General features: G+C 40.8%; 1 protein-coding gene across 1 annotated transcript in view; it reads right to left on the bottom strand.

The window, feature by feature from the left end:
* The window catches only part of LOC124855747 (myosin-2 heavy chain-like), a 57,884-nt gene extending 35,825 nt beyond the window's left edge, over positions 1-22,059 (bottom strand). Inside the window, exons 1-5 of the mRNA XM_047345804.1 lie at positions 21,319-22,059; positions 17,901-18,203; positions 7,056-7,139; positions 6,825-6,908; positions 1,258-1,359 (exon numbers count right to left, since the gene is read on the bottom strand). Of these exons, the coding sequence (XP_047201760.1) occupies positions 1,258-1,359; positions 6,825-6,908; positions 7,056-7,139; positions 17,901-18,203; positions 21,319-21,442 (697 nt within the window). The 5' untranslated portion in view covers positions 21,443-22,059. The remainder of the gene's footprint in view (positions 1-1,257; positions 1,360-6,824; positions 6,909-7,055; positions 7,140-17,900; positions 18,204-21,318) is intronic.
* Positions 22,060-26,689: the final 4,630 nt, after the last annotated feature.

Genomic DNA, 26,689 nt, shown 5'->3' with positions numbered 1-26,689 from the left:
CGAGCATCGTGCCCACAACGGAACCCCCCGACCCCACATCAAGACAGGACAATTCACCAGGCAAGAGGTCAGAGGCCAGAGGCAAGCACCTGGGGCAGCGTAACCACACAAACACACCACATCACCGCCACTGCAACGATAGCCCAGGGAGAAACATTATCCAGCTCAGCTCTACCATCGCCGCTCAGATGATCCAAATGCCGGAGACCCCACATCCAAGAAGAGGACACAACCCCTCCACCCCACATGCTGCAGCCACTCCATGCCACCCCTTTTTCCTTATGTTTTTCACTGTTCAAGTTTTGAATCATGTTTCTGTTTATTTTCCTGGTCATGCTTTTGTTTTGTCGTCTTGTTCATGTTTTGTCAAGTTTGGTTTTCGGATCTGGTTATGCTTTTGCTTCATGTTTTTCTAGTTTGTGTTCAAGAGTCTCTGTTTTGCTCCAGTCACGTTTTGTTCTGTTAATTAAGTTTATTCGGTTCACCTGCTTCAAGTTAATCTGTCTCCTTGCTCCGCCTGGTTTTCACGCCATATATTCACACCTGTTCTGTTAGTCGTCACGGAGACATTTCTCATGCTCATGTCTTGTTTTCAAACCAAGTCTTGTTTTTTTGATCATGCCATGCCTGTCTTGCCTGCCCGTTTGTTTTGTTCCTGCCTCCTGCTGAGTGTGAGTTTTTGTAATTAAACCTTTTTTTCACTTACCATCACTCTGCCTGCTCGTCTGCATTCTGGGGTCCTATATCAAGTAAACCGTGATACAGGTATTCAATTCCTTTACTCCTCCAATCTGGAAAGTTTATCATATTATTTTTGTGTAGGATGTCAGGGTTGTTCCAGATGCCCGGTGTTCTGTATTTATTCTTAATTATGGCTGGATTGGTCCTCCATACAATTCTGTGTGAAGTTAAGTGGAGTGAGCTCTATGAATCCGCCAGATCAGATGCCACTAGCCAGGGGGTTGCACTTCACAGGTCTTTATTCCAGAACAACAGACAGTGATGGAATCAATGGGCCATTGCTGTAGCGGAGGTGAATATTTGGGGTTCAGAGGATATGTGAGAGCTGCAGTGCTCATGTGGCTAAAGTTTTCAACATGTCCAAATGAAAATCAGTGGCAGGCTGGTTTAACTGCTGATCAAAGTGTGTATGTTACAGTGTTAAACATGTAGTAAGGTGAAGTAGCAACATTTGTTTTTGGCACAATGTCTTCCAACATCATTGAAACAAAAAGGCTGACAGATTCTATAGGTTACCTTCAATGTTTGCCTTCAGCTTGTCCACATGGATCTTTAGGCGACTTTCCAGCACCACCCCTTCAGAGACGATCACAGTTGAACTATTGGAGGCTTGGACCTCTGGGGTAGATTCACAATGAAACTCAAATGATTGTTCCTTTCATCTCTCATTTCATTTATTTATTTGTCATTTTGAGATTGTTTTTAATTTTTTATACTCCAACAACAAATTTTTATAGTGAGCTATGACACACAGATAATCGCACCAATGTAAACCTTTTCTAATCTTGCTGACCACAGTTTAATTGATGCAGTTCTTTAGCCACAACTGTTAGAGTTCCTTCCAAAAATATCCATTCCCCTTTTCACATTTTGTCACATTATCATCTTAAAATTCTATGTATTTAATTAGAATTTAGTATGATAAACCAACACAAAGTTGCTCATAATGGTGAAGTGAAAGGAAAATGATTTTCAGCTTTTTCTTTACAAATAAGGAAGCAGGCTTGGCATGCATTCAGTAATTTTGGCAATTTAATAGCTCATCTAATTTATAAACAGAGTCAAGCGGTGAGTAATGTAATCGGAGTCTAAATGCAGCTGTTCTGTTTATGGCCTCAGAGGTTTGTTAGAGAACAAAGAGCATCATGAAAATCAAGGAACACAGCAGACAGGTCAGGGAGAAAGCTGTGGAGAAGTTTAAAGCAGGGTTAGGTTCTAAAACAAAATTCCAAACTTTAAACATCTCACAGAGCTCTGCTTAATCCATCATCTGAACATGGAGAGAGGATGGACCAACTGCAGAGCTACTAAGATATAGACATCCCCCTGAACTGACAGGCTGGGCATTAATCAGAGAATTACCCAAGAACCCTACGGTAACTCTGGAGGAGCTGCAGAGATTTACAGCTTAGGGGAGGCAATGTGTGGAGAGGACAACTATTACCGCAATCTACAAGTATGCCATTCATTGAAGAGTGGCAGGAAGAACAGCATTGTGTAAAGAAAGCTATAATAGCTCCTTTTGAACTGTTCACAAACACTTTCCATTCAATCTGAGCTTGAGCTATTGTGCAAAGAAGAATGGACAAACTTTTAGTCTGTAGATGGTTAAAGCTGGTAGAGACAGTCCCAAAAGACATGTAGCCAAAAGTAGTTCTACACAGTACTGACTTAAGGAGCTGAATACAAGTGCATGTCACACTCTTCAGACTTTTATTAGTCAAAAATCTTAGAAACCTTGTATCATTGTGCATTTTCCTACTCACTCCACAATGATGCACTGCATTGTGTTTGTTTATTGCATGAAATTCAAATAAAATACAGTGATGTTTGTGGTTGCAATGTGACAATGTGTGTGAAAAATCTTGGAGGCATGAATACTTTTACAGGGTACTGGGGTTCCTGCTGCTGTTAGCTTGAGATTAAGATCAAGCAAGCATTGCTAAATATAACTTGTTGTAGAATCAATTTGTGCTGAAGTTTTATTGAAGGCTCCTATCATAGAGCTAAGACCTGAGACAAACTACAGGAAAAAATTCTAGTAAGCAAATTTTCAAGATTGACAAACACTCTTAACTTTCTGTGATGAAATATTGATTTTGACAGTCACACTGAATCTAGGAAGGAAAAAAGGTGTTAAAGAGCGGAGAAACTGACATTCCATCCTGTGAGCCTGACCTGAGATCTGCCCCATGAGGTCTTCTATCAAACTTTCAGTGTTGCACAGTCTGCCCGCCAGAACTGAAAATCAGCATAATGAATGTTACTAAAATCAAGCATGTGTTACACAAGTCTCCAGATTCCAAAAGCTGCTGGTAAAAATAATGTAGTCAGATTTTACTGCCATGTTTCTCAGTAAAGTGCTCTAAAACAGCTATAAACGGTCTAACTGTGTTTGTGTTAAAGAAGACATATCATGCTTTTAAATCCCTCCTTTTCACACTTAAATAATTTAGTTGTGTAGCTGCAGCCACAATCCACCACCCCCATCTCTCCAACCTCAAGAAGGGCCTTGGCATCTCCAACCCCCACCCTGAAGTTCCCCCCCACCAGCCCCCTACCCACGCCGAGGACGGCTCTTTCCATCCAGGAGAGGGACGTCAACAAACTCTTCAGGAGACAGAACCCCCGGAAAGCTGCTGGTCCGGATTCTGTCTCACCAGCCAGCCTGAAGCACTGCGCTGATCAGCTGTCTCCAGTCTTCACAGACATTTTTAACACCTCACTGGAGACATGTCATGTGCCAGCCTGCTTCAAGTCCTCCACCATCGTCCCTGTTCCCAAGAAGCCAAGGACCACAGGGCTTAATGACTTCAGACCCGTCGCCCTGACCTCTGAGGTGATGAAGTCCTTTGAGCGCCTTGTGCTCTCACACCTAAAAGACATCACCGACCCCCTCCTGGACCCCCTGCAGTTTGCCTACAGAGCCAACAGGTCTGTAGATGATGCAGTCAACCTAGCCCTTCACTTCATCCTCCGGCACCTGGACTCCACAGGAACCTATGCCAGGATCCTGTTTGTGGATTTCAGCTCTGCCTTCAACACCATTGTCCCAGCTCTGCTCCAGGAGAAACTCTCCCAGCTGAGTGTGCTCGACTCCACCTGTAGGTGAATAACTGACTTCCTGTCTGACAGGAAGCAGCGCGTGAGGCTGGGGAAGCACGTCTCTGACTCCCTGACCATCAGCACCGGTTCCCCCAAAGGCTGTGTTCTCTCTCCTCTGCTCTTCTCCCTGTACACCAACAGCTGCACCTCCAGTCACCAGTCTGTCAAGCTTCTGAAGTTTGCGGACGACACCACCCTGATCGGACTCATCTCTGATGGTGACGAGTCTGCGTACAGATGGGAGGTGGACCATCTGTTGGACTGGTGCAGCCAGAACAACCTTGAGCTCAACGCTCTAAAGACAGTAGAGATGGTTGTAGACTTCAGGCAGAACCCAGCCCCACCTGCCCCCATCACCCTCTGTGACTCCACAATTGACACTGTGGAATCTTTCCGCTTCCTGGGAACCATCATCTCCCAGGATCTCAAGTGGGAGCCAAACATCAGCTCCCTCATCAAGAAAGCCCAGCAGAGGATGTTCTTCCTGCGGCAGCTGAAAAAATTCAACCTGCCAAAGACTATGATGGTGCACTTCTAAACAGCCATTATTGAGTCCATCCTCACCTCCTCCATCACCATCTGGTACGCCGCTGCTACAGCCAAGGATAAGGGCAGGCTGCAGCGTGTCATTCGGTCTGCTGAGAAGGTGATTGGCTGCAGTCAACTGTCGCTCCAGGAACTGTACACCTCCAGGACCCTGAAGCGGGCAGGGAAGATTCTGGCTGATCCCTCCCACCCCGGTCACAGACTCTTTGAGACTCTCCCCTCTGGCAGGAGGCTGCGGTCCATCCGGACCAAAACCTCACGCCACAAGAACAGTTTTTTCCCATCTGCCACCAGCCTTGTTAACAAAGCCCGGAAACCACACTGACAATGGCGAACATGTGAAATTGATCAGCTGGAAGTCCATGACCTTATTTAGCAGTTCCGCAGCAAATACTGTGATGTAACAGTTTAAAAAAACGTAACAGAGAATAGAGAAAACTGAACGGATTGAAAAATATAACTCAAACAAAATATATAGATATTGACGCAGCACCTGGAGAGACTAAATTTAGCTTTTCTGCACTCTCACAGACTCCAAGTACACAAAAAAATGTATTTAAGGGCTAAAAAAGTGGATTTTGCATGATATGTCACCTTTAAGGCTTGTACATACTGCACAAGAACAGAGAAAGTAGTTCTTTCTCCTGAGTGGCAAGACCAAAATGACATAATTCTATTTTTGCAATTTGACATCTCATCTGGGCAGAATTTATTCTTGTGTGGTGTCTGATAATTATTGTATACAAATGCCATGAGGACTTTTTGCGAGTTCTGCAAGTTCTTGTGGAGTATGAAAAGTCCTAGCCAGAAAGAACTTTGCAGGACTGATCAGACTTAACTGTCTATAGTTAACTTGCTGCAATTTTTGGTCCCTGATTTTAGTCGGCGCTAAGCTGGTGTGGGTGCTGTCAGGGCAAGAGGGGTCACTTGGGAAGCTGACCCCCAAGGGGGGATAAATGCTGGTGCCCTGGCACCTACCCCCTCCTTTCTCCCATATGCAACACCACACAGCAGTAGGGTCTTGGGGTGTGAGATGATGGGCCTTGTGGGGGGGTGGGCATCATGCATTGCCCTGACTCTGCTATATTTGGTCCCGTCCTACACCTCAATTTTAAAGCACTAGAGACACTTAGGGCTTCGGGGTTGGAATGTGGAGACCCTGCTGTCAAAAAGCACTTTAGACATACACATCTGCATTCATCACAACACTTAACATTACCACAAACACACACAAACTCGATGAGGGGAAGGGGGTGTTGTCTGTGTGGGTGCTTGGGCCACATCCTGGAGTGATGGGCCCTGTCTGGTGGCCTTTGGCTCCTGGAGGTGTGTTGGGCTGGTTGAGGGCCATGGGGTCTGTGCTGGGCTCTGGTGAGCATCCCTCCCTCTAGACCAGGGTGAAATACAATGTGCCCTTCCTGCCTGCCTGACGTGTTGGGGGCTCAGGGGTCTCCCCTGCTTGTACCAGGCGGACTTTATGCCGGGGATTGGTGCTGGCAAGGGTGACCGGTTCTCTGGCTTGACTTGCGTGGCTGGGGGTGGCGGTGTGGCTGGATTGAGGGAGTTCAGTGTCCTGCATCTCGGTCTGAGCCTCTATGGCCTGGGAGCTGCTGCTCCTGTGCCTTGCTGGCGACCTACTTCTGTGTGATTGCCCTGGGGTGATGCTTTATGTGTGGCAAACTCGCACTCACATACACCCACTCAACACAAACACACTTATTTCTATACGTATGCTCACCCACCCACATACACACCAACACACAATTACTTGAAGCGGTTGAAAGTCATACAAAAACAGGTTACTGTAACATCATTGTGGCCTGTGTACTTTGATGCTGGATAAAATCTGGCATTAATAAAGGTAATCATGCAGTTAAAATACTGTCTTGAGATATCTCTTTTATAGAGCAAAACTGCCCTGGCACATGTTGGCAACCATCTGCTCTATATGGCATGCCTGAAGCGCCGTGACAGGACATGTAAAAAACAAAAAAACACTTGTTGCAATTTTTAATTATTTGACCTCAAGTCATGCCACAGTTTTTGGATTTTTATTTTTTTAAAAATTTAAATCCTCTTCTGCTTCAATTTCATTGTCATATTATTCTTTTTATTTTTGTGGTACTAGTGACATTTATTTTGTAAGTTGACCCAAATGGGGTGCGGAGAGAGATAGAGGAAGACATGCAACAAAGGTAAATGGGCCGGGACTCAAACCTGTGACGGCTGCGTCTCCGTACGTGGGTTGTACCCATGCGCCCATATTCATCTTTAATGTGTTGGTCTATCATATAAAATCCTAATGAATACACCGACTTGTGCTTGGAATGTTGGAAAATGTAGAAAAGCTCATGGGGTGTGAACACGGCTCTGTACAGGCTCTGTTCAGAACCCAAGGAAATGATAAACGCTAATGAGACGATAATGATGACCTGCGTCCTTCCTCCTGAGCTGCTCCACTGTGCTCTCACTCGCTCTCAGTCTGGTCTGCAGGAACGGCAGCTCAGCTGCCAGAACTGTGAAGACATCAGCACTTTAAAGACACAGCGCTGGGCAATAAGACACACACTAGTAGCTTTTAAAGGGAATGATACAATCCTTTCTGGTCTCTGCTTCTATGATTTTATTTTTTTAGACAAGGAACGAACATGCCTGGGACTCACCTGTATTCTTCTTCTTGAGAATCTCCACTGAGCTCTCACTGGTGTTTATTCTGGTCTGAAGCTCCAGTATTTCAGTTGCTTGGGCTAACAGAAACAAAAGCATGGCAAGATATTTAGGAGCTAAATCTTGTGCCACGTATATGTCATGCAATTATCAATGTTTGGCTATTAGCAACTATTAATAATTATATTTAATAATCAGTTAATAAAATTATCAATAAAGTTAAAATCTTGAATTTTAGTCAAACTTACAAATCAAGGAAGCACCTGATCAGGAATCATTAACAAAACAACTTTTGGTCTGTCAAGTATTGTCCCCAGCCCAATATGGCTAGACCTGAACCCCATAGATACAGCATGGGGTTCAGATCAGGCCTGTTTGCTGGCCAATCAAGCACAGTATTTAATTGAGACCTTGATTTCCAAATGAAAAGCAAACTTTACTTTCATCTGAAAGGAGGACTTTGGACCACTGAGCAACAGTCCAGCTCTTTTACTCCTTAGCCAAGGTAATAGGCTTGTAGCCCATGTATAGGAGTCTTCTGTGTGTACTGGGTCTTGATGCACTGACTCCAGCCTTTTGAAACCTCCCCAAATTCTTGAATGGATTTTGCTTGACAATTCTCTCAAAGCTGTGGTTATCCCGGTTGTAGCGGTTGCTGGTACACCTTTTCCTACCACTCTTTGCCCTTCCACTCAACTTTCTATGAACATGCTTGGATACTACACTTTGTGAACAACCAGCTTCATTAGCAATGACATTATCTGGCTAAACCTCCTTTTGGAGGCTGTCAATGTGCAGTTAGCAGCCTTCCTCGTGATTGTGCAGCTTAATCACCCTGACTGAGAGACAATTCAAAGGCTCAGGAAACCTTTGCAGGTGTTCTGGCTTGATTAGCTGATAAGGGAACTGGTTCCCAACCTTTTTTGACTTGTGTACCCCCTAAGCCATTTTGCTATACCACGGGTACCCCCGCCAGTGTGTCCCTTAGGATTTTGGTCTTGGCAGGGGGGCTTGGGAATGATAGAAGGCACAATGTTATATATATATATATAACATTGTGCCTTCTATCATATATCTATATATATATATATACATATATATATATATATATATATATATATATATATATATATATATATATATATATACATATAAATATATATATATATATGTATATATATATAGATATATATATCTATATATATATAGATATAAATATCTATATATATAAATGAAGGAATGGCAGGCACAGAGTTTCCTCTGACTGCCGCCTATTTAAGCTCACTACATATTCAACATAACATTCCTAAGGGGGGAAGAAATGTAAAATGTTCTTTGTTCATCTTCTACCTTCTATATTAATATATGATTTCTATATATTTTCCTTTATGTTTTTTAACTGCCTCTTCATCTATCTTATTTATCCGTCTTTCACCTGCGTATTCACCTGCGTGTGAGGGCACATAACTCAGAGTGTCAGTGTCAGTGTTGGTGACACAGAGTATATGGAGTGTGTTTTTGTCCAGCTTTTGTCAAGTCTTGCAATAGAAAGTAGAATAGCCACGACGGAGGAACAGAACTCACTCACGATGTGATCTGATAAAATGAATGGCATTAATTGTTAAAACGAACTATTACTACATTGTTGGCAGGGCGGGGTGCCCCCCATGGACAAGCCCCAATAAACAGACATTTCAACCTAAAAAATCAGCAACAGAACACCTAACAAAAGTGATATTCGGGCTGCCTATATCAGTTTTACTTTGTTTTCATCATTTAACTGAGTTTTAATGAGACACCTGACAGGGGCGTTTTTAGGGTCTCAAAACATTGGGGGCTTTAGCCCAAATCCAAAATATTTAGATTTCAATAAGACAATTTATAGGTAATTTAAAATTAAAATAATATAGGACATATTGTTCCAGTTCTCTGTCTCGGCTGGTTTTAGACTGAATGTAAATTATTGTGAATCAAACAAAGAAGGTTTGCAATAATTTTACTTTTAATTTTTGTTAGAAGGTGAATGAAGGACAAGGAGAAACAGAGTTTAGACCTGATGAAAAACATTTTGCTGAAGCAAATAATGACACATTTTGTGGTATTTAGAAAATAACTTAATCTGAATTTTTGCTGACAAAAGTTTTTCTTAAACTCAGAGATGTTTACTATGGGCCAGATAAATGAGCTTCTATTGTCATCTACATAAATTACCTTTTCATTTATTTTTTATTTTACTGTGTCCTATCCGGCAGAGTAGCGCTCAGAATCGTTGTCTGAGTGCCAAGAAATTGCCCAACAGATTTACTTTCACAAGCAGAGCATCACAACTAATGCTTTAAAGCTCTGCTTGATATTTATAAAAGAAACTTTATTATAAACGTCTTTGGGAATATTTCAAATACTACGGACACTGAAATAAAAAGGAAAAAAGAAGCTCAAAAAAGAGGGAGATGGGGCAAAAGGGGAGAAAAGGAGTAAAGAGTGGAGGAGAGAAAGAAGGATGAAAATAATACAAGATTACAGCCTGCTTGCTTATCCACCTGCAGCTGTTTTTTTTTTTTTTTTTAACAAAATAGAACATGGTCATTCTGAATATAAAATGTACTTAGTGAGAGGTGCAGCCCAATATAGAACATCTGTGTATCTGTCAACACCTGAAGCTTAACACCTGTGAGTATGGGTGTGGACGTGCTTTTGTATACAAGGTTTCTCCACAAAAATATGCAATAGCGAGTGTGAGGACCCACAGGCCTGCCCCATGGTCCCTGGATGGACACTGAGGAGATCTGAGCCACAGACATCTAAAGGCCCCCCAAAGCACAGGAACCCCAGGAGAACCACCGCCGGGACTACCGCAACCCCCCCAGAGAAGAGCAGTGGAGAGTCCCAGGGGAACCACCCAGCAGCGGTGGTCCCCTTCCCTCCTGGGGCAGAGGCAGGCAGACAGTGCCGGTACCGCCCAGACCCGGGCAACCCCGGCCCGGCTCCCGCCCCCACGCCCCGAACCCAGTCCCCAACAACCCCCATCCACCTCCGGAGAGGGGGCTATGTACAAAATAGGGGTCCACATGGCCCAAAGCAACCCGCCAACTGGAGCCGCCCCAGGACGGAGCAGTCCCGACCCCCCCAACGAGTCTCCCACCCCCAGTGAACCCCAACAATTACCTTTTTAAATGTTACATTCTCATCAAAGTGTTCCACTTCTCCATTGTCTATATTCTTATATTTCAAAAAAGGAAAGTGGTATAAAGTTGATTTTCCTAAATCTTAGTAAATGGTAAAATCCTAAAACACATTTATTTTAGTTATGCCAAGAGCTTTGAAACATTTTATTAAAATTGTTCCTTCTTTTATGAACCTGTTCTCTTTTATCGTCTTTTCAGCCCTTCATTCCACTTCTGAAGAAATTTGTCCTGCCAAAAATAATAAATGAAACATTTTACAACACAGTCATTTGTTCTACATGAGACATTATTGCAGTTCTTACTATTAAACACTTTGAGAGGAAAGGGTGTTATGTTGTGGTGTTTAAAATATAGCGTAGAGTCTCATCCTGGACCTTATTGGTACTAATATTACAGTTATTAATAACTGTATATATATGGTATGTATGTCTCACCTTCAGTAAAACTGTATCCTTGTTTAATTAGTTTAGTTTATATAACATTACATGTGTAATTCAGAAAAATAAAATAGTTAACTAATCAATGGTCCACCTGTGATTAATTGCTATGATTTATTTCTAATTATACTGCATCTTTAAAGCCAGAGCTGCATGTTTAGAATCAGCACAGAAGATATGAAAGAGAAGAGGGAAGTTTACTTTTGCTCTTTCTACAACTCATCATGACCCTGAAGATGCTCATTAGAGTGAACCTCCACCTCATGTCTTGCTGGGTGAATCAGTGATTAGCTGTAACTAACAATTAGCTCATTCTGAGTCAGAATTCAGGCTTTACCTGCTTCTTCAGTCTGGGTTTTACCGCTCTGCTTTCACCTGTTCCACACACCCACCAGGCTCCAACTCTCTGGTTGGCTCCGCGGTTGCTCTGAAATGATCCCTGTTCGAGGCACTCAGTGTAACTTTTCAGGTAATGAAGGAGGCAGGTCGACCTGGAGTAAACTGCTGTTCTGGACTTCTCCAGAATGGAGTCCGTCTCTGGCTGTGCGCGTAGTTGCGCATTCGCGGTGCTGTGAGTGCGCAAATAATTATTTTTTGTCTTCTCCTTTTAAGTCATTGTCAGGTTAGGTGGAGCGGGACGTGATTATATGCAATGTAATTGAAAAAATGTGATTGTTTTTAAATAAAAATGTGAAGTCCAATACCATGTTGTGGCTGCATCTTTTTAATAGTTCTAAGTTTCTTCTTTCAAGAAGTCCGGGGCTGTTCAGAAAACCTCCGGGGCGGAAGCCTCAGGTCTAACTATGTCTAACTACTAACTACCAGACCAGGGTGCTTGAAAATGCAAAGGATTCTTCTGGTTGAATTTTGCAAAAGCTCTTACTTCATCAAATAGTGGCCATGTCATTTCTAGAGCTTTATATTGTAATTTTATGGGGAATTCCAATGTTAAAACAAAGACATTTCTCTCCATTATGGTTAGTTGATGGATGAAGTCAGTTATTCAACAATAGTATTTCCCCGTTTAAACCATAATGACAACAGAGACTACCCAAATGATCCAGATGAAACATTTGCTTAACCTAGCATTTAATACTGTGTAATGACCATTGAATATCAATGAGAGCTTGAGGTCTTAGTGAAATCTGTGGATGAGTTAGTTTATTTTCTCAGACGATAAAGCTGCTTAGTATTCTTGGCAAAAAACCTACAGTTTCTGTGAACTCTGGGGCTGTTTTACATTAACTGAGATCTCCCCAAAGTGACTTAATAATATTGAGGTGCAGAGACTAAGATGGTCACTACAGAACCTTCACTTTTTTCTGTTGGAACCAACACAGGTCAACCTGACCTTCAATTTAGAATAATACTCATGTCTAATGCGCCGCTTCTGGTCCATTGAGAGAAAATTATCTTCCATTATTTTTCAATAACTTCCTTGTGAATTTGTAGTGTAAACCATCAATGACCCGCCTCAATTATTTACCGTAGAGACGGTCTATCATCCTAGGCATGGTTGATTCCTCTCCAAATGTAGCATTTATGGTTTCTCCCATGAGATTCAATTTTGTTCTTGCCTTTGTAAATAAGTTTCTTCCAGAGGTTTTGGGAATTGCCTCTGTGCTATTTGGTGTACTGTAGGCAGGCTGATTTGTACCATTAATGTAGTAACAGCTTTTTCCTGGTGACCCCGACCATGCAACCCATATTTCTTCAAGTGCCCCATAATGTCTTTGTTGAAACAGCCACATTGCTCTTTTCAGATCTCAGCTGAAGTTATTTGTGGAGATTTCTTTGCATCCCAAACAATCTTCCTGGGATTTGTGATGGAAATGTTTGCTGGTCTCCCTGATTGTGACTTTGCTCCAACAGAATCCATTATGTTTTACTTCTTAATTGGAGAATCAACACTTTCAGTTTCAAGTTTATTTATATAGCAGACTTAAAAACAACTACAACATTGGCCTAGGTACTGTCCATACAGTAGAAAAACAACAGAAACAAAAAGACAATATAAACAGAGAAAAAAAAGAAGATAAAATCAATGGAAAATTGTTTAACTCATACTGTATAAAAGGTTAATGTGTTTTTAGATGACCCTGTCAGGGACAGTTTATTCCACAGTTTAGGGGCTGCAACCCTAAACGCTCGAACACCTCTCTGAACCAGCCTAGACCTTGGTACAGCTAAAAGCAAATGGTCATTAGGTCTAAGAGACCTAGTGGGCACATAAAGCCACAGGAACCTGTCAGTTCTGAGCCTTTTAATTAAACAATACAACTTCTAAATAATTCCTAAGTAAACAGGGAGTCAATACCAGGGAAATGTGTTCACACCGTTTATTTTGGGTCAGAAGACGAGCTGCAGCATTCTGGACCAGCTACAATTGTGCGAGGCAGGCCTGACTAACCCCACACATGTACAGACTTACAATGATCCAGTTGGGATTAAGCAAAAGCATGGATTACCTGTTCAAAGTCACGTTAGCTTAAATCCCCAGTATAATAAAGACTCCGTGTACAACTGAACTACTCCGGTTTACAAAGTCCAAATCTTAATCAAATATAACCTCCAAATATTTTATGTGTGACTTCAGAAAAGAATCCAGCCTGTGGTTTAGAATGAGAAGCACTGCGGCTACCGCTGGGCCCAAACATAAATTCTCTAGTTGCACTCTGATTGAAGTTCACAAAGTTTTGATCCCAGCTTTGATCTCAGTGAGACACTGAAACAGTGGTTCTACTGAAACCTTTCAAGAATATTGTGCGCATTTAAAAGGGACTGCAGCTCCACAAATATTTTCCTTTCCAGATATTTCAGAAGAAAGGAAGTTAGAGATGGGCCTACAATTTGAAAGGACAGAAGAGTCAATGTTAGGTTTTTGATGCAAAGGCTGCACAACTGCACATGTAAAACAGGCTGGTAGAACACCTGAACTGATTCTGCTGTTAGAAATAATTAAAATGTCCGACCCAACAACCCTAAAAATGTTCCTTAAACCATAAGCTGGAACAAAATCATTCGGACAGGAGGACGGCTTCATGCTGTTAATTAGTTTCTTCACTTGTTTAAAACACACAGGCTCAAACTAATTAAAGACAGCAGAACCAGTAATGGTGGTGAAAGGATCATGTGAAGGTAGAGAGATAGGTGATCCAAGTATTTTATTCCTAATAAACTGCATGAATCCTTCTGATAAATTATTAATACAGGAAGAATGGAATGAACATTTTCCTGTTTTAAAAAGGTAATCTATATTCTCCCACAGATTCTTTGATAATTCATTTGCTTTTCAATTGGTCTGAATCTAGTAACAGCAGAACTGGTTGAAACATGCAGAGGTCTCAAAACTGCCTGATCATTTATATACACACTAATTACAAGCAAACAGGATGGTTACCTTTGGGAACCATTTAAACCCAAGTGTATCAACCTGGGTGCAAAACATCCGAGTTATGTCAACCTCTGGGCAGGGTCTCTGTGATGTTTATTGTGGCCTTACCTAACCACCAATGGTGTGAAAAAAGCCTCTGTATTACTGGTCCTTCTCAAAATATTAGCATATTGTGATGAAGTTCATTATTTTCCATAATGTCATGATGAAAATTTAACATTCATATATTTTAGATTCATTGCACACTAACTGAAATATTTCAGGTCTTCTATTGTCTTAATACGGATGATTTTGGCATACAGCTCATGAAAACCCAAAATTCCTATCTCACAAAATTAGCATATTTCATCCGACCAATAAAAGAAAAGTGTTTTTAATACAAAAAATGTCAACCTTCAAATAATCATGTACAGTTATGCACTCAATACTTGGTCGGGAATCCTTTGGCAGAAATGACTGCTTCAATGCGGCGTGGCATGGAGGCATTCAGCCTGTGGCACTGCTGAGGTCTTATGAAGGCCCAGGATGCTTCGATAGCGGCCTTTAGCTCATCCAGAGTGTTGGGTCTTGAGTCTCTCAACGTTCTCTTCACAATATCCCACATATTCTCTATGGGTTTCAGGTCAGGAGAGTTGGCAGGCCAATTGAGCACAGTGATACCATGGTCAGTAAACCATTTACCAGTGGTTTTGGCACTGTGAGCAGGTGCCAGGTCGTGCTGAAAAATGAAATCTTCATCTCCATAAAGCTTTTCAGCAGATGGAAGCATGAAGTGCTCAGCAGCTGACATGGCAACCAGACCATCACTGACTGTGGGTACTTGACACTGGACTTCTGGCATTTTGGCATTTCCTTCTCCCCAGTCTTCCTCCAGACTCTGGCACCTTGATTTCCGAATGACATGCAGAATTTGCTTTCATCCGAAAAAAGTACTTTGGACCACTGAGCAACAGTCCAGTGCTGCTTCTCTGTAGCCCAGGTCTGGGGAATGCGGCACCTGTAGCCCATTTCCTGCACACGCCTGTGCACGGTGGCTCTGGATGTTTCTACTCCACACTCAGTCCACTGCTTCCGCAGGTCCCCCAAGGTCTGGAATCGGCCCTTCTCCACAATCTTCCTCAGGGTCCGGTCACCTCTTCTCGTTGTGCAGCGTTTTCTGCCACACTTTTTCCTTCCCACAGACTTCCCACTGAGGTGCCTTGATACAGCACTCTGGGAACAGCCTATTCGTTCAGAAATGTCTTTCTGTGTCTTACCCTCTTGCTTGAGGGTGTCAATAGTGGCCTTCTGGACAGCAGTCAGGTCGGCAGTCTTACCCATGATTGGGGTTTTGAGTGATGAACCAGGCTGGGAGTTTTAAAGGCCTCAGAAATCTTTTGCAGGTGTTTAGAGTTAACTCGTTGATTCAGATGATTAGGTTCATAGCTCGTTTAGAGACCCTTTTAATGATATGCTAATTTTGTGAGATAGGAATTTTGGGTTTTCATGAGATGTATGCCAAAATCATCCGTATTAAGACAATAAAAGACCTGAAATATTTCAGTTAGTGTGCAATGAATCTAAAATATATTAATGTTAAATTTTCATCATGACATTATAGAAAATAATGAACTTTATCACAATATGCTAATATTTTGAGAAGGACCTGTATTTACATTCTCTGAAAAATAGCCAAAGAGATAAGAAATGTCACTAGGGTATGTGGCTGTTTATCCATACCACAATATTTCACCAATCTTATTGAAACTCAGGTATGGACATGAGGAACAGAGATTTGGGGGTTAATATACTGAGTTGAAACTGGAATTATTCAGTTTTTTCTACAATAAACACATCAAATAGGAACTGTACTTTTACACACTTTAAACAGTCCCCTTTCATGTGTTTTATGTGGTTTTTATGTACGTTTTGATGTGTTTATTGTATTTAAATGCAGGAGTGCTGTTGTTGAAGCCCCGCCAAAGAAAAATGTTTATCACCATGTGGGAGAGACAATAATGATTTCTATTCTATTGGACTAAGTTTCCATTGAAAATGTTTGGATAGAACTGAACTGGACCTCTCTGCCTTCATCTGTCCAAATACAGGTCCTTCTCAAAATATTAGCATATTGTGATAAAGTTCATTATTTTTCATGTCATGATGAAAATTTAACATTCATATATTTTAGATTCATTGCACACTAACTGAAATATTTCAGGACTTTTATTGTCTTAATACGGATGATTTTGGCATACAGCTCATGAAAACCCAAAATTCCTATCTCACAAAATTAGCATATCATTAAAAGGGTCTTTAAACGAGCTATGAACCTAATCATCTGAATCAACGAGTTAACTCTAAACACCTGCAAAAGATTCCTGAGGCCTTTAAAACTCCCAGCCTGGTTCATCACTCAAAACCCCAATCATGGGTAAGACTGCCGACCTGACTGCTGTCCAGAAGGCCACTATTGACACCCTCAAGCAAGAGGGTAAGACACAGAAAGAAATTTCTGAATGAATAGGCTGTTCCCAGAGTGCTGCATCAAGGCACCTCAGTGGGAAGTCTGTGGGAAGGAAAAAGTGTGGCAGAAAACGCTGCACAACGAGAAGAGGTGACCGGACCCTGAGGAAGATTGTGGAGAAGGGCCGATTCCAGACCTTGGGGGACCTGCGGAAGCAGTGGACTGAGTCTGGAGTAGAAACATCCAGAGCCACCGTGCACAGACGTGTGCAGGAAATGGGCTACAGGTGCCGCATTCCCCAGGTCAAGCCACTTTTAAACCAGAAACAGCGGCAAAAGCGCCTGACCTGGGCTACAGAGAAGCAGGACTGGACTGTTGCTCAGTGGTCTAAAGTACTTTTTTCGGATGAAAGCAAATTCTGCATGTCATTCGGAAATCAAGGTGCCAGAGTCTGGAGGAAGACTGAGGAGAAGGAAATGCCAAAATGCCAGAAGTCCAGTGTCAAGTACCCACAGTCAGTGATGGTCTGGGGTGCAGTGTCAGCTGCTGGTGTTGGTCCACTGTGTTTTATCAAGGGCAGGGTCAATGCAGCTAGCTATCAGGAGATTTTGGAGCACTTCATGCTTCCATCTGCTGAAAAGCTTTATGGAGATGAAGATTTCATTTTTCAGCACAACCTGGCACCTGCTCACAGTGCCAAAACCACTGGTAAATGGTTTACTGACCATGGTATCACTGTGCTCAATTGGCCTGCCAACTCTCCTGACCTGAACCCCATAGAGAATCTGTGGGATATTGTGAAGAGAACGTTGAGAGACTCAAGACCCAACACTCTGGATGAGCTAAAGGCCGCTATCGAAGCATCCTGGGCCTCCATAAGACCTCAGCAGTGCCACAGGCTGATTGCCTCCATGCCACGCCGCATTGAAGCAGTCATTTCTGCAAAAGGATTCCTGACCAAGTATTGAGTGCATAACTGTACATGATTATTTGAAGGTTGACGTTTTTTGTATTAAAAACACTTTTCTTTTATTGGTCGGATGAAATATGCTAATTTTGTGAGATAGGAATTTTGGGTTTTCATGAGATGTATGCCACAATCATCCGTATTAAGACAATAAAAGACCTAAAATATTTCAGTTAGTGTGCAATGAATCTAAAATATATGAATGTAAAATTTTCATCATGACATTATGGAAAATAATGAACTTTATCACAATATGCTAATATTTTGAGAAGGACCTGTATACTAAACTGAATAGATTCTGGTTTGTGGATGCCCACAATCATATCTTCATCTCCCCATAGCTACTAATTAGCAAATAAAATAGAAAAGTTATTGACAGCTGCACCTGTACAGAAAATACAACAACACTGACCTTTGATCTGCACTTCCAGCTCCTCAACCTTCCTCCTCAGGCCAGAGCTCTGCTCTGTCAGCAGAGTCCTCCTCAGCTTGTCTATCTGATGGCCAACTGCCACCTGCAGCTCATCCAGTTTCTGCTTCTGCTGCTCTGCCACAATCTCCCCATCCCTCAGCCGACTCTCCACATTCCGAAGTTCTTGTCGTTTTTCCACTTCCTCCCCCTTTAGACTAAGGACCAGCTCCTTCAAGCCCTGCACCTCATCCCAGAGGATGCTAAGGTCCCCAAGGGTGTGTGCCTCAGTCCTGGCATGGTCACCTGCAGGAACAGAAACCTCTGATCGACTGTCACCAACAGAGCAGCAGAGCATCAGCAGGAAAAATGCAGCAGACCTCATGTTGAAGCCAAAAACTGTGCGGCTAAGCCAGTCCAGCAGCTTTAATGCAATAATCCAGCAGGAGAACATTCCAGGGTGGAGAGCGGGGGTTCACTATAATTCCTCTGCCTTGGATATATCCAGACGTATACTAACAGCCACCAGCGAGGTGGTTCTGGTTTCTGTGCATCTAACAACATTCTTCTTTTTGATGGACAAAGAAAAAACATGCTGCTTCTTTTAAGCTCTGCTGCTATTTGACTGACATGCTTCCGGTGTGGAAGTTTAATATAGATCTAGTTTCATGTGTCGTGGCAAACAAATTGTATAGTCAGTTGTTCTCCATTCAGCACATTAGTACCATCTTTACAACAAGAGACTGTCTGCAGACTTAGTGTTTAAAATAATAATGTGACATAGAGCACCTATTTGCAGTTTCCTGCATCTTCTGTTATATTTTTAGCTTGTCATCTTCTACGATGTCCTGCAAAGTGTTCACACCTCTTAAAGTTTTTCCACATTTTGTACAGCCACCAACTTCAATGTATTTTATTGCAATTTTATGTTATGGATCAAGACAAGGTGCTGTCCCATTGTGAAGTGTAAGGACAAAAGCAAAGGTTTTACATTTTTTTACAATAAAACTCTAAAAATGTGGTGCGCATTTCTGTTCACCTCACTTTGCCTCCAAAATAAAACCTAGAACTACTCACTGCCTTCAGAAGTCACCTGATTAGACAGAGTACAGCTTTGTGTAATGTAATCTGAGTCTAACTGCATCTGTTCTGTTTCTCACCTCAGAGGTTTGAAAACCAGCCAGCATCGTGAAGACCAAGGAACACAGCAGATAGGTCAAGGACAACGTTGTGGAGAAGTTAAAAGCAGGGTTAGGTTCTAAAACAATATCCCAAGCTAAAAACATCTCACAGAGCTCTGTTCAACATATCATCTGGACATCAATATTAGATGGACCAACTGCAGAGCTACCAAAACATGGATGTCCACCTGAACTGACAGGCTGGGCAAGGAGAATATTAGTCAGAGAAGCAGCAAAAGCCTATGAAAACTCTGGAGGAGCTGCAGAGATTTGTGGCTTGGGTGGAAGAATGCCAGGTGCCATCAAAGAGGATTGCATTGAAAGCTTCAAGTAATGATCTTTTTTCCCCCAATACAAGCTGCACAAAACTTCATCTGGCCATCATTAGTTGTAAGCCTTTTGGGTTGTGTCTCTACCAGCTTTGCACATGTACAGGTGTGAATTTGTAATAAGAGACCTAAGAGGTATCAGAGTAAACAGGGCAAAGTACAAATGCACACTTTTAAGATATTTGTAAAAAATAAAAACTTCTCCAGCCTGTATGCATCACTTTGTGATGGTCTTGAACTTTGAAGCTGTAATGTGACAAAATGTGAAAATGGGATGTGAATATTATTGTAAAGTACTGAATTTAAACCTTTCTGCCATTTTAGTGTTTTCCTTTGTGAAATGTTTATATTACTATATATATTTAGCAGAATGTTATTAAAGGATGGGAAAGTATGATGAATCAAATCTTTGTGTTATGGATGTAAATGGAGTAAAACAATGTTACTAAATATCGATCTAATCAATCAAAGCTGGGCTGAAAGCGCCTCTCTAACCAATAGTGAATCCGTTTCCTCACTGCAGTACCTTAAATCCATGGTAAATATACTCTCAATATGCTTAAGAGTCTAAGTTCATTTTGTTTTATGTTTTTTAATCTTAGTTTAAAAGAAAAGCAAAGCTATTCAAATTTATATGTCTTTGTTTTGACATAGCATGCTGAGCTTATTCTTTGTATGTGTGCGGCATGCCGCTCGTAAAGATAAAGAGTCAAAAACTCTTTAAGAGAAAAAAATTGGGGTTCATTTTTCACCATGTCAATCACACATTTTTATGTCACAGTTCCACAGTAAATATTTGATTAGGAAGTGAAATATTTAGTTAAACTACTTATGTAGTTTATATTAAATATTTAGATTGTTAATAAATTTTTAGTTTGTAAACTCGATTTAAAATTTCGAGATACATATTTAGTTAGCAAGCTAAATATTTAGCTCAAAACTAAATATCTAGGGGCTGCACGGTGGCGCAGTTGGTAGCACTGTTGCCTTGCAGCAAGAAGGTCCTGGGTTCAATTCCCAGCCAGGGATCTTTCTGCATGGAGTTTGCATGTTCTCCCCGTGCATGCATGGGTTCTCACTGGGTACTCTGGCTTCCTCCCACAGTCCAAAGACATGCCTGTTAGGTTAACTGGTCTCTCTAAATTGCCCTTAGGTGTATGAATGAGTGTGTGCATGGTTGTTTGTGTGTTGCCCTGCAATGGACTGGCGACCTGTCCAGGGTGAACCCTGCCTCTCGCCCATAGGCTGCTGGAGATAGGCACCAGCTTCCCTGCGACCCACTATGGAATAAGCGGTAGAAAATGACTGACTGACTGACTAAATATCTAGTTAGCAAGCTAAATATTTAGCTCCAAATTAAGCATTTAGTTAGTGTTAGGAATAACCTTTATTAATTTGCTCATAGCTGTTTTTCCCATTTATACTATAGTTAAGTAAAGTATAAGTTCTAATGTTTCCCTTCTGTTACAATAGGATAAGAAGCTCATAGACACACATTACAAGGATAAATGGCCCAAGGTTTGTCATAAATGACATGAAGCTGGGGCACTGGGTTTGATAGTGGAGCAGCTGGTATAACTGGGTTGATTAGAAAGCACACTTAGATTAAGGATGGACACCCGCTACTACACAACCTACCAGATAGACACCACAATGGTGACACATAGTCTACTGATAAACACTGAGGGAGGGAACATCCATTGCATTATAGTGCCAGATATAAAACTACATGTGACTTTCTATCAGGGCTCTTCGTCATCCTCTAACAGACGGCGACGATCTGAGACGGGAGCCTCAGCGCTGATCTCTGTAATCATTCCTCTGCTTTAATTTAGATTAAAGGAGCTAAAAGTTAGAAACTGGTTGAGAGTCGTTCCTTTAAGAGTCTTTAGATAGAGTGGTGACTGTTACCGGGGACCGGTGGAGCTCCAAGGCGTCTGACCGCCAACAGGGTGCGGTAGCTTTGGACAAAAATTGGTGTTTCCGCCCGGTTCCTGGAAGCAGAAACCACTTTTGGATACGATTGGGTTGCCATGGAAGGACATCACATCACAGCTGCGGCCGCAACAGGCAAGGAGATACCTATTAAAAATCTCCAGTGTTTTTCCTGTAAAAACACTCTGGCTGTGTTGTTAGTCCTGAGTGAGCTGTTGTAATTCTTGGAGGCAGAGAAATGGTTCAGAATAATTGTTGTGTACGCATCAATAAGTGATAAGACGTGTTAATAGGCGGTGCGATTTTAACGGTGACAGCCCGCGAAGAACTGTACACTCTTCTAAAAGACAGCTAAAATCTAAGGAAGTAGGCTTTGAGTTCCTTTGTTGTATGCAAGGGAAGATCGGTTTCCCTCGCACACAACATAAAAGCTACCTTCCCGAATGAGGCACGCAATACTTGGCTAAGGTTTGAACGGGTCCTGAGTTCCGCTTAACTCAGGACCCGGTAGTGGATTAGGGAGGCATGGTTCTCTCCTTGAAGATTCCTGAAGATGTGCGAGAGAACTGACCTTCAGCAAAAGAATGTGTGTGAGGGAGAGAATGACTGAGACGTCACTAGAAAATGAGCTCCCTGCTTGTTCTGTAGGAGCAATGCTTGGAGACAGGGAGGAGAAATATATTAGCAAGTTTCAACCACAAACACGCTTTAACAAGTTAAAACAACAATTGGACTCTTAACAGCAGGTGCAAATACATGCAGGTTGTGGGAATGTTTTGTAAATTCATGGAGATTTTATAGGGAAATCATTTTCTCCCACTCTACAGTAGCCGTGGCACTGCGATTCATAAACAACAGGCGAAGAAAATAGTTTCATAACTCAGTGTGCGCCTCCCCCGCTTTCTGTTAAAACTCACGAAACAAACCTAGTCTACTCAAACATGGTGTCAGACTAGATTGAAAATTGACAGAGAACAGCAAGAGCAGCCTTTAACTAACAGAGCCATAATGCTGAGGCCAGTTGAAAAGCACATGCAGAAGATTCATTTTACAGGGAAATAATTCCATATTTGACCCAGATTATGTGCATTTTTGATTTTTCCTCTTTTGAGAGAAGTTAAATTCTCTCCTCAGCTCTGTGAAATGACTGCAGCATTAAACTTGACAAAGAGATGCAGCTGCCTGAAAACAAAGATAACACTTCTGCAAACAGCAGAAGCCTGTCTCTGCTGAGAGCTCTGATAAAGATTTTAACTCTACCCTGCATGTGGCAAACTCAAGGCCCGCGGGCCAAAACCGGCCCACCAGAAGTTTATGTGATTCTCTAGAAGTAGAGCCTTAGATATGACAACATTTTCTCTCTCAATAGGGGGAAGTAGGAAAACAGCAGAAGTCTGTGTGCTGGTTCAAAGCAACAGGTCCCATTTCTCAAAAATCTTAAATTGAAGGATCTGATGATCATTGCCAAACTTCTGTTTCAAAAAGGTTTCCAGAATTTTTCCAAAATCATATAAAGATAGCAACAGTTCTACCTGAATTGAAAATACTGATAAAAATAAGAAAGCTCATAGGCCTGTCTTCAATTTTTCACAATTCTTTTACAAACAGGGTAATCCAACTTTTATGTGGCCAATGTCGGTCCATTTTGTCTGTCTGTTTTTGGGAAATGAATGACTGTTTCATGTTATGTAAAAATGAGGGTATATGTGGCAGGGTACGGTACATTTAATTGAAATTGTTTTCTGATATGAAACTAATTTGGAATTTTGAGTTTTTAGGTCTGGGGGAGCATTCTTGGCCATGGACCGCCTGCTTGAAAGGTAAAAACATGTTAAACTATCTGACGCTATGATCCTCAGCAGTACCATAATAATATTAGGTCAGTTCTTTATGATAACATGAAAGGAAGTGCCAGAAAGGGACAATCTCTCCCCTCAAAACATGATTTTAACAGATGGTTTGACTTTTTCCAGTCAGAAGGATCAAATTAGACTCAAAATTAACACAAGATGAAATGCACCTTAAAAGAATTACTGGACTGGACTAAATGAAAAAAAAACTATAGCTAAATGAAACAAACTTTAGTTACTTGAAATAAATACAAAGTGTGATTAAAAAGGAAACTGTACAGTGTGTTTATAAAACTGGGCAAGACAAACTAAGATTATAAGACATAATGTGTCCTTCATTTTTGTGTTCATCAAATTCATTAAGCCTGAGGAGTGAGTTTTTTCCACAGGACTCAGTTACAGTTAAATGTAATTGAACAGGATTAAAAAAACAAAAAAGGTCTCTATGGTTCAGATTTAATCCTTACATTCACAATTAAATGAACACAATACTCTGACCGTTTTTGATGCCTACACTACACATAAAAAGAGACCAATCGAGGTATGGAAAGAGATTAAAATAAGCACTAGAACTAATGAAATTAGCACAAATTAGAAGAATAGGAACTAATACAAACCAGTGACACCCTTCTTAAATATAATAAGGACTTACTGCATTAAAAAATATAGATAGATCTAAATAAAGCTAGATTAGAATAGAACTTTTAGAGCCGTTATAATCTTGCTGACGAATACCACAAACATTGTTATGGAACGAGATGATTACGAGGGAGCAGCTTTATCAGGACCAAACAGAAACATTTGTAGAGCAGATGCAATGTCCTTCGACCTGATTTTGACTTTATTTAACCCTATCATGGCACATATTATGTATGGAAAGAAATAAAAGGTATAATTGGCAGCACTGATACCTGATTATTTCAAGGGTAACCCCTTGAAATGTACCATCTAATTTTTGACAGGGTCCTTGCAGAACAGAAGATGTTCTGTTAAACGAATCAAACAAATATGAGAAAAAAAAATCACACAGGAATACCCACAACATTCTCAAGAATACACACGCACACAAACACACACTCTCACAACCACATAGCCACACACACAACCAAAATCAAAACCACCAGCATAGCAACTGCAAGACACACATCACAAGACTCAAAATAAGACAACATACACATTCAGAGTTCTGTGAGGATTAAGTCCAGAATAAGTGAACCTTTATTCTTACTGAAAGCAAGAGAAAGATGTTTTACAATAAAGTAAATATGAATAACAGTGATACAGTAAGTAAGTGAGGCAAAGTATTCAAGCTGATGAAGCTTTAAACTGAAATGCAAAACGTCTCATTTTCCTAATTCTTGGTGTAAAACACAAAAAGATAACTGATCAGTATTTCTCAGGCCATATAGTGAATTAAATTGGATGAAGTATTTCTAAATACGCAGTATTTCAAAGTTTGAGGGGATGAAGATTAGATTCTGTGGCAACACCATAAATAACATCAGCATGTTCTAGATTGGCAGCACCAGTTGTGTGAAACTCTTTTACGAGCTAGAAGGGAAAAACATTATCAGAACGATAATGTGACAATTTTAAGGCAACAGGCTTTCAAACAATTTTAAATTTAGGATTTTAACTCGACCAGTTAGACTCAGATTTTATCTGACTCCAAAGGATGATTTGTCGAAAACTTTACAACAATTAATTGCAGTGATTAAACATGGAAAAACTTTCACTCATTTAAAACTTTCAGCAGGAGGAAAAATGCTGTTAACTTTATATAATTTGAACAGAATAAATCTAGCATTGCCTTCTGACAAGATTAAAATTAATGTCCTATGTTTAAAACTTGTGTTTTCACCAAAAGTGGTAGTTGCATTAAATGATAGAGTTGATTTAATGGATGGAATTAAAAGCAATAAAATGCCAGACGAATTATACATACCGATTTATGTCAAGTCAAATTTATTTACATAGCACTTTCCAGCAACAAGGCACTCAGGACACTGTGCATAAGGAGGGGCATTGCAGTGATGCAAAATCAAATAACAGAGGTAAGAATAGAAGGATGGATAAGAAAATGAAAGGAAAGTTGGACTGAAAACTTAACTAATAATGTTTAGATGTCAGAGTCATTATTTATGAATAAATATGTTTATTGTGGTAGGCAGAAGTACAAATTAATTTTTCAACTTTCACTACTTGATGCTCCAAAAAGGGTGAATAGAGGCCAAGTAGCCATAGTTTTTGTGTCAGACCACCAAGTGCTACAAAGGTAGGATATAATAATGAAATGATTCTGTTTATAACTAATCTATTTGTTTTTTATCTTCTTTTACTCCTTAATAAGCTGGTACACAGCAAGACTTTAATGTTGTTGATTTTTGTCTTTTTTGTATAAAATAATAATGGAAATAACAATGTACAAATATGATTATGTGTTGTGAAGAAGATGGTGAAAGAAAGAAAAATACTGATTTCACTACCCAAGTTTGTGATTTCTTGTTTGTGTTCATTTGTTGTACTGGGATGACTGTATGATCAAATTATTTTCAGGCATTGCCGGTCACAATACTCATGATTTCTCTGGAAAGGTTGATTAAGATTCGTCCCACTATATTGCCTGATGATGTGAGTGATAACCCTAAACATTTATTTTTCTCTGAGGTGAAGAAGGCCTGAAAAGGTGGCTGGGACCAGCCTGACAAATGGGTCCATTGACACATTATTACTTAGAACATGAAATTTCTAGGGTTCAGGAACAATAGGAATCCAAAGATTGTGTTTGAGGGTTGAAAACGTGTGGTTGAGAAGGATGTGAGAGGAATGAATGAAGGCCCAAGGTATGAATGATGAATGATGTGGGCCACTTGAGTGAAAGGTTCATGGATCAAATGGTATGTTTTAGTTTCTTTGAGCTCATTATTTGTTTTGGGTTTTGATTCATAGTTGTGTTCAGACAACTAATGAATGTTTCAGAGTGCACCAAGTTTTGTTTTTCATTAGTTTTTCTCTAATGTCGGTATTCCCTATATGTGTTCAGATGCTCACAAGTTGAAACAATTTTCTGGGTTTTCGTGTCAGAGGGTGGAAACTTAAATTTCTTATGAATTTTCTTGAGGTGAAAGTGGATCTAAATTCTCTTTGGGATGGGAACAGAACCAAATAGAACCTGTCATTCTGCCATAGGGTTCTGGTTGAATAATTTGATGGTAAAAGATTTGGCCGCCCAAACTTCTTTAAGAGGGGAGGCTGAAGCCGGCATGTGTTGTTTGTCTTAAGTGTTTGTCTAAATTTCTGTTTCAATGTTTGTCTCAAATGTTTGTCTGACTAACATTTAGACTTCAGAGAAAACAAAAAGAAATAATAATAATCATAGGATGGGAAATGGAAATGGATATATTGGGAAAGAATGACTGGTTATAGTGATCAAATGTTTAACAGGGATGAATAACTAAATAATGGTATGATTAAGGTTCTACAGAATATGCAAATGA

The sequence above is a fragment of the Girardinichthys multiradiatus genome, chromosome 19, assembly GCF_021462225.1.
Source record: "Girardinichthys multiradiatus isolate DD_20200921_A chromosome 19, DD_fGirMul_XY1, whole genome shotgun sequence".
NCBI lineage: Eukaryota > Metazoa > Chordata > Actinopteri > Cyprinodontiformes > Goodeidae > Girardinichthys > Girardinichthys multiradiatus.
This window is presented reverse-complemented; position numbering and strand designations above follow the sequence as displayed.